Source organism: Xiphophorus hellerii, chromosome 22 (genome assembly GCF_003331165.1).
Source record: "Xiphophorus hellerii strain 12219 chromosome 22, Xiphophorus_hellerii-4.1, whole genome shotgun sequence".
Lineage (NCBI taxonomy): Eukaryota > Metazoa > Chordata > Actinopteri > Cyprinodontiformes > Poeciliidae > Xiphophorus > Xiphophorus hellerii.
This window is the reverse complement of record NC_045693.1, coordinates 17,108,734-17,127,829: the sequence shown is the minus strand read 5'-3', so window position 1 is coordinate 17,127,829 and position 19,096 is coordinate 17,108,734. Positions and strand designations below refer to the sequence as shown.

The 19,096-nt window shown below is 38.1% G+C and overlaps 1 protein-coding gene across 2 annotated transcripts in view; it reads left to right on the top strand.

The window, feature by feature from the left end:
- lrmda (leucine rich melanocyte differentiation associated) overlaps window positions 1–19,096 on the top strand; it is a 239,315-nt gene that overhangs the window by 179,813 nt on the left and 40,406 nt on the right. The window contains exon 7 of one of the 2 annotated variants that reach the window (XM_032553895.1): window positions 9,643–9,717. The exons of the other annotated variant lie outside the window; for it this stretch is intronic. Coding sequence (XP_032409786.1) covers window positions 9,643–9,717 — 75 coding nt within the window. The remainder of the gene's footprint in view (window positions 1–9,642; window positions 9,718–19,096) is intronic. 2 annotated transcript variants of the gene reach the window in all.

Below are 19,096 nucleotides of genomic sequence, written 5' to 3'. Positions count from 1 at the left end.
GAGATAAAATCATCTTCCTATCGATTTTATCCCGTAGATTCTGTATTGTGTTTATATGAGGGGACTTTGTTGGCAAATCAAGCACAGCAATAACAGTTTAGCAAACGTAAGAAATGTAATAGTTGTAGCTCATGTCCTGGGCACATGCGTGTGTATGTGTGTGTGGTGCCTCTTGTAGAATCTGACTAATGACCTGTTTAAAACATTTGTTTAAACCTTTAAAATCTGTCTATTAAAATCTTGTTCTTTTACATAATGTGTTTGTCTTGATGCTCTGTTTTCTTTCTGTAAAACATTTTGGATTGTCCTGTGTATGAATGGTACTGCATAACTGGACTGGCCTTGATTTCATTCTAGCCTCCATTCTGGTCATGTGAATTTTTACTTGACTTTTTAATTGACTGCAGTTTTCCCTGTTCCTTTTGCACCTTATTCTACCAGACTTTTTTCCTTCCACTGAACTTTACAACATTGTGCTCAGATACAGCAATTTGTTAACATCCAGCCTTGTAACAAGGTTCTTTTGTTATTACCCTACTTGAGAAGGGGATTATTCCTCATGTCTGGGAAGACTCTAACATGGTTGAAATACAACATTTGTGTTAAAAAAAATCCCGTTTCTTTTATTGGTCCTATATCATATTCAAGTAACAAATATGCCACTCTGTGTAATGACTAATGTATGTTTTTCTTTTTGAACAAAATTAATGGGCTAAATGTAAACTTACTGATAATTTTCAATAGTTAATTGAAATTTACTTGTGCAGTGATACCTCAGATTTCCCCGTGGTACAACAGTAGAACCTTAAGCTCACATTTACACAGGAGCTGTTTTTGTCAGGCCAATGTGTACGGGTTGCGTGTGTTTTGTTTCATTTCTTTGTTTCTTACAGCATAGAATTAATACTGCATCAGCTGTTTACACAACCGCTCGCATAGCGCATACACAGGTACGTTAGTCAGGCAAGTGCAAAAGCTCAATTGCACAGAAGCAAACACTCATTTTTGCACACAAAAACACTCACACACCTAAAGAGGGGGCTGTGCCTCCGGGGGCCACGTCAGTTACCTGCTGACACACAGGCTAGTGATTGATGAGACGCCGGGGGCGCTGGAGTAGACTTTGTCAGCTGCTCATAATTTATACATCTTATCTCCATCAGAAGAAAAGACAGAGTGCCACGTTGTGTATATGAAGATGAAAACACTGGGCTTGTTTAGGCAGCGGTGACAGGGTAGCTGCTAGCTGTTAGCTGTGGCTCAGAGTGAAAACTCAGATTACTATCTGTTGGTTTTCTCCCCAGATTTCTTTGTGGCTACAGACTTCACTCCGTACCTGAATGTCAGTCATTTTCACTCACTTTCATTGTCTTTCTTTCCTTTCCCTCGCACTTTGTGTTTCTCTTCTCTGTCTCACTCTTTTGTGTCTCCATTTCTCCTCTTTGACCCCTTCTTTTTGTTGTCTCTCGTCTCTGTCCATCGTCTGCCACATTCTCAAACTAGACAGGCCAATCTTCTGCTGAAAGCCTTTGTTCCACATATAGGCCAGAGGTCATAGCAGTGGGACAGCTTGAGTTATTCAATAATTAGATTTTTTTTTTATTTTCATGTTACAATCAATTATTACTTCACATCAGTTAGAGCTTGCTATTTTTTAATGAATAATTGAGCTGTGTGTGTTCCAGGTACTTAGGTATGCTTAGCCCCCTCTCAAACTATGAAAATTTGGACTGCTTACATTAATATTGCTTTGATGTACAAACTGGCCTGTTTTTTGATAGCCTGACAAACTATTTGCAACCCTGTTTGGTAAGAGTACCAGAAGATTTCAGTGCCATCTGATGAAGATTACATTTTTCTACCTTACTGTGAAAGCAGCAGGAAATTAACATTCAATGCACAAGGAAACCTAATGTCTTCTATGTTGACCCAAATAAGAGACACACTTTATGCAGTATAGACCCATTCATAGGTCCTATGTTGTAGCAATTGGTGTAGTTAGCATCAACAATAATGACAGCAAAAGTCTGATGAAAATCTTAATCATGGGTACAGCAGCAATAGGTCAAAGTTTCTCCTTTAACAATTGTATCTCTTTATATTTTCAACAGTGATTACCGATTCCTCTTTTTCTTTAACTTTTTTGTTTGACGTCTAATGAAAACAATCAGAACAAAGCAAGAGAGATGTCGAAAAACCCTATAATACTGGCTCTATTGTTTTTGTACTTCTTAGTTCAGAAACGATGGTGGGCATGCACAAAGAAGGCCTCTGTCATTGTTTTTTAATAATTTCAAAAATTTGAGCCCACAAAATTGCACCACAAATGTTTTTCTTTTCTGCTATAAGTTGAAAAATGTATATCTGTTGTTACTTGTTGAAGTGTATTCTTGTAATCTGACTGTTTTAATCTATTTTTACTCACAACACATAAAGGAACTACCACATCATTTATTGCTGGGCCAGTCTTCTGAAATGTCTGTTTTTTTGTCTAAAAAGACTTGGCTGGCTGAAGTTCCTCTCGGCTGACATTAGGTAAAAACGCACACATTATTTTAAACATTTTTATTATTCATGTGAATGGTTAGATCATCAGTTACAGCAGCACCTATACAAAACCCATGCAAACATTCAAATACCTGAATAAGACAAACATTCAAAAACACAAACATGGAGGCAAAGTGTGTGCTCTATGTATAATGTATTTTTGAAACACTGATAAAATTTAATTCACTGTGACAACATTACAAGGTTTCCCTAACAACTTTAGCTATATCATTTAAGTAAGTAACAGTTTGAACAGTGCTAAAATTGTAATAAAATATGTTGTCTAATAATGCATCTTTAATTTGTACTTAAAACCTTCTGTCAGCTCAACTGTTCGTAGACAAATTTGCAATTTTCCATGTACAGAGAGATGTTTGTATTGTTTTAATAATACTATTTTTAAGCATTTTAGTTCTTACATTTTCTATGTTTGATCTTTTCTTTGTCTCATCCAAAGCTGTGTTTAATAGATGATTAAAGGATCTTAACGTAAGTAGAGCATGCTGCCTTTCTCTGAAAAAAACAAATAGTGTCTTTGTTTTTTAGCTGTTAAAAAAATTATTTTTACTTCCCTTTGGTTCAAGTCAAGGCACGAAGAAGTGTTTAACTGATCCTGCTTAGCTTGTCAGTGGTAAACAAATCTGACTTTTGTTGGCCTGTACACTTGCTGTTTCATATTGCCTTAATAAAAGTAAAAAGAAAGTTTATCAATGAGGCGAACTTCACCTGGATCTCCTCCAAATGTCTCTCTGACTGCTTTGTTCCCTCAAATTGTGTTCAGATGTTTTTAAGAGTGTCAGTTAACTACTGCACCAGCAAAACAACTTTGATTCCATAACCCCTTCCCACTATTGATCTCGCCTTGTAGATAAAAGGCTGCGCCCTCTGATATCATGCATTTTTCATTGTGGTATCAATGGCAGGCTTTGCATTTAGCATTCCACTTAGCTTAAAGCTATACTCACTAATGCTGTCTGTTTTGCTCTATTGATTTATAGGGTTTGCAACGTGTTTATTTGAGAGAGCACTCTCTTGGTATCATTTCATATTATATTTGAGAAGCCTCACAGAGTTAAACAAATTATAATATATATATATTTTTTTTTCTGTTAGTGTGTTTTGAATTAAACAAATCAAACAAAGTCAAACTGAGAAAGTGTGTGTGATAATTGAAGCTCTCATCACTTCTTAGGATGCTTTTATTTATTTTTTCAATCCCATAGATCTATCCTAAATATGCTGAATCCATCTGTAATGTCACATTTTACCATGTAAAGTCTTGACAGTGCATATTTGCTCAACCTACAATTAATTATGATGCAACAAAAGCCAGTGGGGGTGGGAGGGAAGCATAGCACACATTTTACTCTGTCAAGTAAATATTGTGAAGGGACAACTGATATAAAGTTAAGATGCGTTCTGTGTGAACCCTTGGTAATGATAAATCTTTTCAAGAAACCATCAACAAGTACTAACCAGCTGAATTATTGGCACTAAGAGGAAGCAGGATTTATTTTTAAATACTGGCAAATTTCAGCTATTTTCTTTGCTTTTGTTGCTTTTTACACATCATTTTTCTCATGTGTTTGTTAATTATGTTGTTGCTCTTTATTTACACACATAAGTTAGTTCACAAACTAACCTACTTTCATCACTTTGTACATTTGGATGCCTCTTGTTGTTAAAGGCAATGAGTTGCACAGCAATATTAGAAATACATATTTTCTGTGAAAGTCTTTGAGCTGTTGAGTACCTTTTCTCTAAACTTCATTGTAGGGTTTCTGTTTTTCTGTTTCATAGGTGTTTTATAGTTAAGTTGTGCATCTAGCTAAAATGAAACATCAAATAAAACAAATGTATTCAAGTGATTTATTTTACCCACTGTGCTGCAGGTAAGCTCCCATTGTTGTGCTAATTATTTAAATAACACTTAGTAAATGAAAGAGTCATCGTCTCTAATAGAATTAAAAAAAAAAGAAAAATATATTTAAGAGGCAGAAAGAACTAGTCAAAGAGGTGACAATCAGAATCTCACTGGCTTGGCTTGGCAGCACAAACCCCTGCCACAGTGTAATTGGAGAGAAAACATATATGGGAGCAAATAACCCCCTGTCAGGGGCATTAAAAGGAGATGTCCTGATGACTGAGAGCCCTGCTGGAAGAGAAGAGAAATGGGGGGTACGAATAAGGCTGATCAAATGGGAAAAAAGTGCTTGAAGCAGCAGCACCTACCAATATTCTCAATAATTGTTGACTTGTAGTGGAACAAGGGCCCTATGTGTATTTGTGAAACTTTCCCTCCAGAGAAAAACAGATACTTGTCCTGTCAGCTGTCATCCTTTGACTGATTTGTCATGCCTACCTTAATAGATATAATTTAAAAATACTAAAGGGTAGCATGAGCAATCTTGATGTTTCCAGATCCATATTACCATTGAAAGGAATGTAGGCAGGTGAGGGAAATGGAGAAAAATATGGCTCACTGTCAAAATTCAAAGGTGAAATGCAAAAGGGGAACAAGTGCAGAAAACATCATTTGAAAACAAATGACTTTACAAAGCAGAAAGTGTCTGTAAGGACACAATTGACCTTTATAGGTCAATAGTGTCCTCACAAATGAGTTTTCACAAATGACTCATTTGTAAGGAAATTACTAATTTGATGTCAGATTTGGCATTTGGTAAAAAAAAAAATCCACCCTAAATAGCATGGACTATGTTTGACAGCAGAGAATTATATGCTTATTTCATTCATGTTATCCTGTAGTGATGTGTTCTTTTATCAAACGTTTATTGGACAACTATATGTATGTCCAATATATCTATTTTCAGCATAAAGGTAAAAGCTCTATACCTTATTTTGTAAATTGCATGATTTTAGCCTCTTTGTTGGTCTCTTTTTTCACTTATCTCTTAAGACTCCATTGCTCAATCATTACAAAAGAGTTTGGTTCTTCCTCTGAACCTCCGCTGCCTGACCCCTGCCATAAAACTATGTGTCAAAATGTTAATGAGAATACCGTTGAATGAGCCATAAGGGTGTTTAAACAAAGTCTTCATAAGCCATCACTTGAAATTCAGTAATATATTGCTGTGTTGCCACGTATGCTGCCACTCTGCCTCAGTTCTTGTTTTCATCCGAGGACAGAGCTTGTCTTGTTGTGTTTTAATTTTTTATTGTGCCTAGGCAGCTTTTGCAGGCAGGCTTTTGTCTGTGTGCAAGATTGCTGCTCCAGCTCCTTGGCCCCTCTCATTAATCATTCGGTCAGTCTATTTATAATGTGGCAGCCAAGCTGCCACCTTGGTTGCCATTGGCTTTTGTCACCGCGGCACTCTGTTATGTGGCAGGGGAAAACCTAATTATTAACTGTTAAGATGGCAGCAGGCAATAAGGTCTGCAAAGGAGCATGGCGACATGTCTGGCCATCAGTCAGGCTAAAGTGATTGCCTACTGAGCATTCTAACACCAAGAGGACATTTTATGATTTAATTAGATTTTTAAGGAGTGTTTTAACATTAGGCATCTGTACACCTTTAAATAAGTGAATTATCTAGTTTCCCTTAGAAAATTACTTTAAGTTGAAACTTTCATTTTTAATTCTTAAATCAACCAATACAGACTTTGCATACATGATAATTGGTTTTCTGATACAATTTTGATTCTTTAAATGTGTGCTATAATGAAGTGTTTTTCTTTTTTTGTATTATATACTGTCATAAGGATAACAAGTAATGATATGTGGTAGACAATAGATGACTTGTTATGGAGGATTAGCTGCATGAGGAGGCATTGGCTGAACAAGTGAACTGAGTGGAGATGCACAAAATACAATGTGCATAGAAATGGATCCTGGGCACGGCTTAGACGTGGCCCGCAGGAAAATCCTGTGTATGTCAGTCCTTTTCATATCATGATGGATTATTTATAGCTGCAAGTACAAACCAAGCAATGGACACCTACAAGGAAGAGTCTGCTGTGTTTTTGTTTTGACTGTTTTCATAGAAACATCTTTGAATTCAACTGGACGTATGAGTAGTCTGGCAGTTACCATCCTCTCTTCAGACAACATTGGGGAGGTTCCAGTATGACACCTATATATGCCTACATGAGTTAATATCTTATGCTGTAACTGGTAAATGGCTTGTACTTTTATAGCGCTTTATCAAGTCCAGTGGACCCCAAAGCGCTTCACCCTAGATTCAGTCGTTCACCCATTTATGCAAACATTCTTTTGCTGATGATAGCAAGCTGCTGGATAGTAGCCACAGCTGCCTTGGAGCACACTGACTGAGGCCAGACAGGTGAAGTGTTTGGCCCAAGGACACAACACAATGCGTACAGCGTGAATCGAACCAGCAACCCACCGATTGAGGGACTAACTCCTACCATCATCATGACTGTGGTAGAAAGTGTTGTGGAAGTTGTGGCAAAATCTCCCACAACTTCCAATGCAGCCAATGAAGCATTTGGGTTACATGGAAACTGAATACTTGCTGGTGGACAGACATTGCTGACCAGAGATTCATGGTGATTTCATTGGCAACTAAGCCAGGAGAAATAACAGACTCCTTAGTTTGGTTTGATTTCTTACTATGTACTATCCATTAGTGTGCCACAGTCAGTGTGTGAAAGTGTACACACTGACTATGTACTGATTTTACTAGTATTGTATGTTTGTTAGGTATAGATAGTCCAAACAAGCTTTAATTTGTTATATCTTTCTAAATCTTTATAGTTGAGAAGAACATTAAGATGGGTTTGAATTATCAAAAGAATATAAAATGTATAATTTTATGTTGGGGCAAGGAGAATATTATTAAAAGCCTCCTGGAGAATGACAGTCTTTGTTATTTGTCTTTTGACTCTTTAGCAGACAGCTATCATGAAGAAAGAGAACTTGGTGTGCATCACCCAGAGAGGGAAGAAAATGTGAGTCAGACTTTCTCCTCCTACTGCCTTCTTTCCCTAAAGCTTGAGATCCCCTTCCAAAAATGAAAAGGATCAAGTTGCTGTCACTGTCACAGCACAAACATAAACTTTTCTGGCACCTAATAAATAGGCAGTGTGGCATTGTTCTCAAAGCCAGACAGGTGTGTCTGCCTCAGTGATGATGGATTCCATTATTCTGTATGGAAAGCCTGTTGGCTTTCTTGTCATATGTTGTCACACATTTCTCTCCTGAGAGAGAAAGGTTTGAAAGATGGCCAGAAGTAATTACACAGACGCTTCCCTGATGCCGTTGCCATGTGTTTTTTCCTGCTCATCACGACTAAAGGTAGAAAACAATTCTGTTACCCACAGCTATATTTCACAAGAAGCTGGTGAGTGCAGACATGTTGGTGCTCTGTTGCTCCTCTTGTAGTGGTGATTGCTAGCTCATTAACCCGTCAGCTTTATTTTTCCGAGCTTTGGGAAAGGGCTTAGGGGCAATTTTAACTCATCACAAAGGTGGAGCAGCAAAGCCTGATCCAGGCGTACGGTGATGACATTATTTGCACCTGAATGGCAGGTACATCAACATCTCCTTGTAAACGTATCAAAAGAGAGACAGTGGAGCCTTTGTTCTCCTCACAGCCCACTTGGGTTGCTGACAGCTTGCTGATTGATATTATCATTCTTAATGTCAGTAAATAGTGGCATACCGCATGAAGAATCTGTTTCTTCCCGGTGCTGGAGAGCTCATTTATCTTTCTGCAGCTTACTCTTGGCATATGACGAAATTGGAGCCGGAAGTAGTTTTCCATTTCAGTCAGAAAAGGATGTGCTGTTCCCTTCCTTTCCATCTCATAATCTTTGTTTGCTGTCTCCATTTCTCTCAATGTTTCTTTGCTTATTTTGATTTGGAGTGACTAAAATTTTACTCAAAGGGAAAATAGACTTTAAGGCAGTTGTAATATGTTAGGACAATTCTCTTAATATCAATATTCACACCCTTTTGAAATTTTTCAAGTTTTATCGCATTATTTCCATAGACCTAAGTATACTTAATCGAAATTTTGTATGATGGAAAATCATAAAGTTTAAATAATTGCTAGTTGTACACTTTTCCAAACAAATATCTAAAAAGTGTGGTTGAATATTTATTTACTTAACTTTTTGTCTACGTCAAATATGTCTGGTGGAAAATTAACACCACAAATGACTTTAACAAACAAACTCTATCTTGAAAGATGATGGTGGCAGCATCATGCAGTTGGGATGCAGGGACTGGGAAGATGGTCAAAGGTGATAGAAAGATGGATTTAGTTAAATATATGGCAGTCATGGAGAAAAACTTGCTATAGTCTGCAAAACACTTGAGTTCCTTTCAGCAGACAATGAGCATCAGCATATTTATATGGTAGACTAGGTAAAATACAATCTACAAAACCAATGCATCCATTTTTCCAATTTGTAATGATACTCAACTTTGTGTTGATGCATCATATAAAATCCTTGAGTGTGTAGCATAGCTAAATGTACAGTATGTACAATTATCTTTGCACGGCACTAACATTGAACAGATTGAAGATTACTTCAGCTCTTCCATGTATATTTGTTATAAAAAACTAAGGAAATATACTTGCTTAAAGGACGAGGAAATATTTTATAGCTGGGCATCTTGCTATGTTTTTTTTTTCCTTCCAGAGATCCTAAACATGAACCAGAAAGCAGCAGACAATAAGCCTTCTTAGAACCACACAGTGACCAATAAAGGTCTTGGAGACATCATATTGAAAAGGTTACACACTGACAACGAACAACCCTAACATGGTGGGTACACAACCTCTTCACAACAGCAACAAATGATGGCATTTGGGGGGAAAAAAGGAGAGACAAAAAGGGTAGAGGAGAGAAGTCGGTGTGTATTTTTCATTTGAATTTTCTGACAAGAAACGTAGGAGAATGGGTTAAAACAAGCCACACTTGACAATGTCGGTGCATTGAGGTCAGGTTGTTCAGAAAATGAAGCGCATACACACACGCACACACATAAAAACACATCTGAATGCTTCCCTATAAGAGCACAATCAAAGCATGTTTTTTTTTCTTTCCACCCCTCCCCTCTCCGATCCTGTTACCCCCCTCCTCTACCCTTTGCTATTATGTTGACAGATAGCGCTGATATCCTCTGAGCTGGTGATAGATGCGTCATATCTTTGGGGGGAGAAACGGGTTTGTCCTCAGCAGGTGAATACGCGGCTCCCTCATCCTCCAAGCAGACAGACATGCATGACACTTTTCGACACTCTCCCTGATAGCACTTTGGCATGCAGGCAGAATCAAAGGGGGCATCTTTCACATGCAATTAGAGTGGAAAATAAAGACGATGAAGTGCAGTGTACAAAGGGAAGCTGGGGATCAGAGAGCTGTAATGAAAGGTGATTAGAAGTAGAGGTCCCATCCAATGAGCTCCAGAGAACCGGGAAAACAAACTCATCATGGAAGGGCTCTTTGTTGAGGACACTATTAGACATTATCAAAGCTGATAATGATAGACAGCCCCTGGTAGGCACAGACATGTCTAGGTCATCTTAGATGTGTGTTTGTGCTTAAGTTTTCATGGTCTTGACAGGGAAAAGAAACTTTGGCCCGAACTGAATAATAGTAATAAATAAGACAAATGAAATTAAGTGAAATTTTCTTCAAATTATACATAGTGCTTTTCTTTTTAAGTCTTCGCAAACAAACTGTGACAGGAGGTTTGTCTAATTAACTGGGAACTTGTTGACTGGTTCACATCTTGTGCTACTGCAGAAAAACCTGTATAAAAAACAAAACAGGAATATCCATTATAAGAATAACAGACACTAATGAATGGGTGCTTGGGTTTGCATTGTTTAAAAACATTAAGAAACCTCTGTGCACTTGTCTGTTCCTGTAAACAACAAAGGAAAAAACTCATTTCCAAAGGACATAAAATGAAGAAATACACATTTGTTTTAATATTGATAAGAGACTGTTGCATGAATCTCTCTCGATTTCAAAAATTTGAAAAAATATAAGCCATGTTTTGAAAAGTTGTGGGCTTCTATGTGCTCAGAGCATTATAACGCCCCTTTAGACCAATATACCTGATAAATTTTTTGTAGCCTTGCAATTCTTGTTGGGGGAATTTAAGCAATTTGTCTGACACAAGTCTTTCCACACTCTGTGACATTTTAAGGTTTTATTGCAGCTCATGTGAGAATTTTTCACAGGAGATTAAAAATCTTGTTTTTCTTGAAGGGTTAGCTGCAAAGGGTACGGTCAGACCCTCAGCTGCCAGTCCTTGGGATAGTTCTTGGTTTATCTAGAGATGTATTTGGGTTGACTAGGGAAAGTCTTGTTTGATTGTTTCATAACTTTGCCCTTTTCAGTTTTAACAATTATGGCATTTGCTTAATTATCTACTCCAGCTGCTTTGGATCCTGCTATATGTTGCCAGTAACATTTTTATGCAGATTCTTATTATGTTTCCAATCTTTCATTGGGTACTGTAGTTTCATTTAATATGAAATTACTCATATCATGTTGGATTGGCCCTGTTCTGGACTTTTCCTTAAATTCACAAAAAACACATGGATAGAAAAGCAGCCCCTCTTGACTTATGGATAGATGAATGTTTATAATCATTAATGTTTCTTTAAAAAAGAAGCACAAATATTTGTGCTTCTTTTTTAACTTTATGTGCCACATTTTAAGAAACATAGCATACATAGCAAAGATGGACTTCTTGTCTGGCAAATGTGTATCATTTCACCCAACCGACTGGGACTTTCTCCTTGGTTTTCTACTCTTACCAGGTTGTTTGCTATTAGATATTGTGTAAGTGAGTGATGGACATTTGTTTCTCTTCTTTTTGGCTGCAGTGAAGGAAAGCAGACCCATTCCTCTTCCTGCCATTGCGAGCATTGAGTGGTTGTCAGGGTTAGAACTGATACAGGCCTGCTAATAGTACTGTCTGTCTCCGTCAAGTATCTTGACCCTAAAAAAAAATCCACAAATCTCAGAGGTTTACCTGAGGAGCTTTTGAATTAGTGAAGGGAATATACATTATTTTCTTTGTGTCCAATTGTAATTTGGAGGAATCCAGTTGTAACCTGTACACAACATCAACACTGAAAAAGTCCCAAATGGGCAACATAAATGAGATGCTTCAAACAAATGTCTCATTCAGTCAAAGCGCTGCATGAATATCCTTGTGCAGCGTCTAGTAAATAGGTTATTTGGCACCTGAACAACAAGTTACAGTTAATACCAATTCAGTTTGTCAGCAGACTCTACAGGCATACAAGGAATGAGAGGCTTAGTGGGGAAAAAAGCAGGCAACAGGGGAGCAACAGTGTGACTGAGGAGTTTAAGAGCAGGACTGTAGCTGTTGCAGGATGCAAGAATAAGTGTTTAATTGAAAATGATTAGGGGTCTTGCAAAAGCCGATCAAGTCAGGGTTAGGAGAGAAAGCACAATTGTCCCGCATAATCCTGCTTTCCTCTGCTCTTTCATCTGGATGAAGAGATCTGAAAAGAGGGGATTTGTAAAGGCCAGACCTCCCTGCGTCACAGCCTCTCTTTTCCTGTGTTATCCTTTTCAAATTCACTTCCACACACTGTTTCTCTCCCTCCCTTTATGCACTGATATTCTTCAGTCATCACAAAGTATATGGAGGTCGGCAAAACGTCCGTGTTTAGAGTTTTGCTGTGCTGTCAGTATGCTTTGCATTAAGCTGTGAATCATGATGAGAGCTTGTGTGACAGCATGTTTAGAGATTGCTCTGCATTGGGCTTCATTATCAGACATCAAAGACAGACGGACAAACCCACAGAAAGCAGGAGGGTGCGCTACTATGTCCTCCCTATTTCTTTTCCTCCAGAAAAGAAATAAATAAACAAAGGAGCAGGATAGAAGGCGGTCTGAAATGAAAGCTAGAGGGGCCCGGAGAGAGTCAAACTGAGACGCACATAAACACTTACACGGGAGGAATCAGCTGTGAGCTGAATGGATCTGAGCTTAAAGAGGGGGGAGTACCCTGCCCTTATGCCCTCTCTTTGAAGTGAGGCGCAGGCTGTATGTACAGGCCCCAGAGAGGGGCATGTCTACATCCCCCCCATAGGCTGGCTAAAGGCAGTGGTCCTAGCAGAGTACTGAACATGGAAAAAAGAATATGATTCTTTACGGAGCAGCTCTATCACTTTCATTACCTACACCAGACTACTGCAGTAAAGGAGATCGGATCAGTGTATGGATATGTTTAATGTAACAAAGTATTCATTTTTATGAGCTGAATTGGATGCCATATATTTTTTTCAAAAGGTTTCCATTGACTTTCTTCAGATTCACAAGTTTTTATGCATAACACTACCCAACATGTCTTGAACACTTAAGGAATTTGCTCTTTTCTACATTTGCAAACTGCAGTCTCGGATTTCAAATTCCTTTTGGAATAATATCTTCTTTCTCTCTTAGTGACCGCTCACTAAGACCAGGACTTGTTTCATTGTGGTTAATGATGCTCTCTTCCCAGCTTCAGCCAGCATCTTCACAAGGTCCTTTGCTGATGTTCTGGAGTTGAAATTCACCTTTCTGACTGAAACACATTCATCTCTTGTCACAGAACTTGTCTCCTTCATTCCCACATGGAGTTTATACTTGCATATGATTGTGTGAAGAGATGAATTTGACAACATCTGAAACTTAAACCCTGTCATGAACTAGACTTGTGTAGATCCAAATGTTTTTATGTCATTTATTGGCTGATTATGTTAGATTTTTCCATGATGTGACATAAAATACATCCACAGATGTAAATAAAAATGGTAAAAGGCCTGTGTTAGTACAGTGCCCCTAAGGGCTTCACACAACAATCAGTCATTCACACATATTTGATTTAATTCTCAAATATTATGAATTAACCTACCAGATTCTATGTATGAATAATATAAAAATGAAAGATATGGACTGATAAACCCAGAACTAGAATATTCGACACTAGTAGAATATTTAAAACATAGCTTTGGATTTGAAAACCCATTGCTCAATTTGTAAAAACAAGCAGGAAAAGGCATTCTAGAATTGCCCAAAAATATTGATAAAATAAAACATATTAAATTATTTATAAAATAAATAATTTCCCTTTTGTTTTGCCAAATCCAGTAGTGTTCATCCTTCTGGAGCTGGATGATTTTTTCAACTCTATATTTTTCAGCAATCCTTGAAATCCTGGTATAGTCAGAGGTGGGTAGTAACAAGTTACAATTACTCAGTAATATTTACTTGTGTAACGTTTTGAAAAAAGATACATTTTAATTTCAGTTGAGTAATTTTATCATGAAGTATTGTTACTCTTATTTGAGTATAGTGTACCTGCTGATTAGCTCAGCAGACTTGCAGTTCCAACAAATGTTTGCTAATTGCTCCTACCACTAGTCTTAAGGAGTTGTGTGAAGAAGGAGCTGAGGAGGGGTGCTCTGTGAGGTGAAGGCTTGACTTAGACACTGTAGCTCCAAGGAGGATCTTTGTGGAAATTGGTGACACTTCGTGAGAGCAAGCATTTAGGCAACCCTGCATGGCTGCTACGGGAGATTAAAGAATTTCTTAAACATTCATGAAAGAATCAAAATACAACACCATGTATGGTTTTGATGAGAGAATAACATTATAACATGATGCAAAGCTGAAAAAAATCTATATTTTACATAAGTGTGATATAATGTGACTGAAGAGATGGATGAAGAACACAGAGCAAATGATTTCCATCTATTTAATGTCACACTTTCTCTATGCTGTCCAAGACGCTCATACTCTACAAACACTTACATATGCACTTTGACGGGCCATTTCCAGCCGGCGTCTACAAAGTTTGGCTCATGGGGCTGGGCTGGTTGTGGAAAGACAGTGTGAGGTCCTGTCTGGTCTAGGCCACTCTTTGCTTTTGCTCTGGCCTCGGGGAATGTTTGGCGTGAGATAAGGTTGTGTTTGAAGAGGAGCACCAGATGCTCGTATATTACAGGTTGTCTTGTCATGCCGGAGATAAAGCCTCAGAGAAGCTCCTGTCGCTGAGCCGTACCACACACAGACACACACTCACAGGAAAGATAAATGTTTACAGGAGGCATTCACCCTTCCACAGTGTCGTGCTGCGGACGGCAGGCCTGTCACAAGGCAACCGTTTTTAGTTTGCGGCTCATGTCTGCAGCATTTAGACTTTGACAGTGTGTCACATGCTGCTTATCTATTCTTATAAACATATGATTGCATTTCCTTAGCTCCAAGGTATTTTCATGAAGATGTTACCCTTAAACTCTAGCTGAGAGACCAACTGTTTAAAGCCATGTAGAAAAATTGGCTTTGAAATCTATTTGAACAGCCTTTCAGAGTCTGTCCCTGTCTTTACAAACTCAGTGAAACAAAAGTATAGTCTAAACTTTCCTTTCATGAAAGTTGGTGCATTTGTAATTCATATCCAGTAGATAAAATGTTTTGCGGTGATATGCTACCCTACTTTTCTCACTGGCTTTAAATTTACACAAGATAACCAAGAAGTTCAGCCTGGCCTGCATTTATTTTCATCCATTTTTCCATTAACTCTGACCACCTTCTTAATCCCTGCAAGACAAAAGCATCCCAGCAGCATGATGCTTCCATTTACCATGTTATATGGTGGGAGATTATGATAATAATAATATTTGCCTGCTTTGTAACACACAGGAATTGTCTTCCAGACATATGGCAGGGTTTACCATGTAGGCTAGAAAGTTAAATTTGGCCTCAACTCATTATTCTTGGCATGGAAAGACAAATTTGTGGAGTGGACAGGTACCAGTTGTCGTGTCAACAGATTCTCACACCTAAGCTGTAGATTTCTGCAGCTCTATCAGAGTTACCAAGGGCTTCTTGGCTGCTGATTTAATTAGAGGTCTCTTTGCCTATTTGTTAAGGTAGACAGCCATGTCTCGGTTGGGTTTGGGTTGTGCCATAATCCTTTTCATATCTGTCACCTGTGAGTTGTTTTAATGATGCTGTTTGTTCACTAACATTCTCTAATAAACTTTCTAGTTCTTCACTTTAGAGCAACATTTATTCCAAGATTATATTACACACAAATTAAGTCTATTTAATGGCTAAGTGTCATTAAATGAAGCACTGATATCGACCAAATTTGACTTGGAGGTAGTAGAGACTAACAAATGTACATATTTTTTTGAAAGAAGAGTTTTATTTGGAAAGAAAACTAAACTTGAAAGTATAATTTCCCTTGTAACAAAGTGTTACTTTGTGTTTGCATAACTTCCCAATAAAAAAAAAACATAGAAATGTCTGTTATATTATGGCAAAGCACTGTGCATTGAATTCACATACATATACAAAACAAGCAAGAAATTTGATTTCCTCTGAAGGTGAGTCTTACTAAAGTTGGAAATTGAAATGATCAAGTATAGTTTTAGTCAAAGCATAAATTTAACTTGGTTACCAAGAATACTGTTGCTATAGCTCCAACATTAATCAGTTCCTTGCTGGCCTCATTTATTTTGTCTATGTTTATTTTATATTGTTTGATTGTAAAATATTGTCATTACATGCTACATGGTTCAAATTTACCCCTTGCCTCCCACTATCCTGACAAATAAGACGAGATGTATTGCATCTCTGTGATGCAGAGGCGGATATCCCTCTGTCATTAAGTCATGTGTTTTCTAAGTGGAGTGGTATATCGCTTGACATAAAACGCGGCATGTCTTCATTTGTCAGGCTCGTAGAGCTGTGAGACAAACGATGTTCAGAGTGGATGTCTGAGGGCCCTCTGAGACCACAGTTGAGCGGTTGCTCACTGGTGCGTTTCTCATGCTAATGTCATGGTCTCCCGGTCTATCTGTCACCCCATTACGCTAACATCATTATGCACAGGGCCCTGTCTCTGGCACTGAAAAGAACAGAATCATTCCTGTCTCATTTTGAGGCAAATTGTTTGGGGAACATTTCTTTCTTTCTATTCTTTTTTTTTTGATCCAGTGGTAATGGTGGGCCAATCATTTTGCAAGGCGGCAGGTATGCAGATGAATGAATAGCTATTTGAGCTGTTTGGTGAAAGGAGTTTTTGTATTATTCATGAGAGGGGTGGTTTGTCTGAGAGAAAGTGTGTGTGCGCCTGTTAGAGGCCAGCGTGTCTCCCAAACGTGCATACTGTATAAAGTCACAGGTATGTTGAAAATGACTTGTACAAATGTTCCCAACATTAAATGTGACATTTCTTGCATATTTGTGTTTATTTCCGAATTTCCTTGGCTATGAGACATTTGATTCTTTTATACGTTATATGGAAGTTTCAACCTATGGCATTATTATGGTAGTCTCATGCAGGTGCTTCTCTTATCATTTCACAGAGATCTTTCCTCATTTGATTTAAGGGTGCATTCACATCAAATCTGTTTATTCCACTTTTAATCAAACTATTTGCCTAGAAAATGTGAATGTGTAATCGAACTCTGATGTGGACAAAAAAAGTGAACTCTGGCCCACTGAAATCCTGGGTCTCAGTTTGGTTGTAGGTGAAATCTGGTGCGGTTCAAATGCATATGTGAATGCCAAGCGGCGTGGAGACCACTCCAAAAAGCAGGAGGCAAATTATAGACCAGGACAATACAACCAAAACAAAGGTGCAAAAGGGAAAAATCCTACAACCACTAAAATCTAACATCGCTCCATTTTCATGTGAATATTGTGAAAAAAGAAGTTGCACTCCATGTCTTCTTCTTTCATGTTATGTCCTGCAGTGGTTCCTTGTGCAGTGCCACCACAGGCATTTGGGTAAACAGGTTTTCCAAAAGGTTGGTATGTTTTACACAGTGGAGTGAGAAAACAAACTGCACCAGCTGAAAATGTAGCAAATGTTGTAATTTTGGTCAAAGCCCATCAGTCTATCAAGTGGGAAAACACCCTAAATATGGTTTAAACTTTTGTTTTTATCCAAATATCTCATTTCTAGACAGCAGTATAAACTTGCATTTGTCATCTCAGCGGTTTGCTTGTCCTTTTGGGCCTCTCCTCTGCATGTGTATCGTCTTTTTGTGTGTGTGCTACACAAGCCATGCTAATTGAAAAGCTTCAATCAGCTCGACTAACAGGGGAGACGACCCCGGCTGCTGTAATTGCCCTGGTGAAAGTGCTTAAGCAAGAAAGAAAAGCCTCTCTGTGTCATCATTTGCACAACGTTATGAATAGGTTAATAAAATAAAATACTTTAATTATAGCTCAGTTGCCATATTGTTAATAGTGCCAGGGTGGCTCAATTGAATAATGCAGTTTCTGCTATTAATTATCTGAGAGTGAACTTGTTTAAATGATATTTTACAACCCCTTGATAAAATTACAGCTAGAGGCAATGTAATGATAGACAGACAAAGGCCATGCACAAATTATCATAAACTATTAGCTTGTTTCCAAAGGGTTTTATGTTAATCTTTTAGCGCTTAAGTACCCTGCAATTAACATATCAGGAGGAGCTGCCTTCAAGCTAGGCTTGCAAATTGAAGAGCTCAGATAAAAAAGCTATTGAGATGAAACCCTGAAAGAGTAGAGGAGCTATCATACTGAAGTGTGCTGGAATTTTTACTTGTGCAATGCGTCTCTTTGCGATAGGGAGACTTTTAAGAGCACTGAGACAAAGAAAGAGTGAAAAACAGAGCAAGATGCCGTGAGAGTGTCTGTGATCAAGGGTGTATAACAATCCCATTATCTCTCTTGGGTGATGACATGAGATGTCTCTGTCTGTCCTCGTTCTCTTTGTCTAATGCTGCATACTGTGGGAGATATAAGCGGAATGAAATGGCTTTCAATAGCTACGATGGTGGTATCTGATAGAATGTGTTTACATATGAGCCTGGTGGCTTGATATGTAAATGCAAAGCACTGAAAAGGCTACAGAGAAATGTGGTTCATTCTTAGGTTTTCATAGTCTGTGTTTCCTTTTATGCTATGCACAATTGTATCCACTGAGTGAGCATCTTGTAAAGCAGGCATTGCCTTTAGTAGGTTAAACTCACAAAGGGGACCTAAGCCTTGGAATATATGCATGTTTTATAGTGTGATTGGCAGCTTTGTTTTGGTCTGCATTCATTGTTGTTGACATGGAGCAGCTGACACTATTAACCTTTTATTACACCCAAATAAATTCCCAGAATGTGCTCTGTGTTCTGTAGAAATTGAAGGAAGATGTATTTTTCATAGATGTTTTATGTAAATAAACTTCTGCTGAGTTACTGCTTGCATACATTTATTTTGATATATTGCTTCATTCCCACAATCAAATTGATACTGGCAAGTTAGATGATCTAGGTGAGCACCGTGCCCAGTTTCTTCTTCATCAGAGCAGCCATCGCACAACTGTGCGGCACAAAGTGGCAGTCTGGCTAATGTGCATCCTTGCGACTTGTTGCAGCGACTTTTTGCGTACAAAACAGTTTAATGTGAATAATGTTTCCCACCAAGGAGTTTACTGTGCAACACAAAGTATGCATATGCAGGCATAAAAATTTACCTTTGTGCGGATATGTCTGGTGGACGTCTGCTTTGAGTAGTCCACTTCGATTACAGA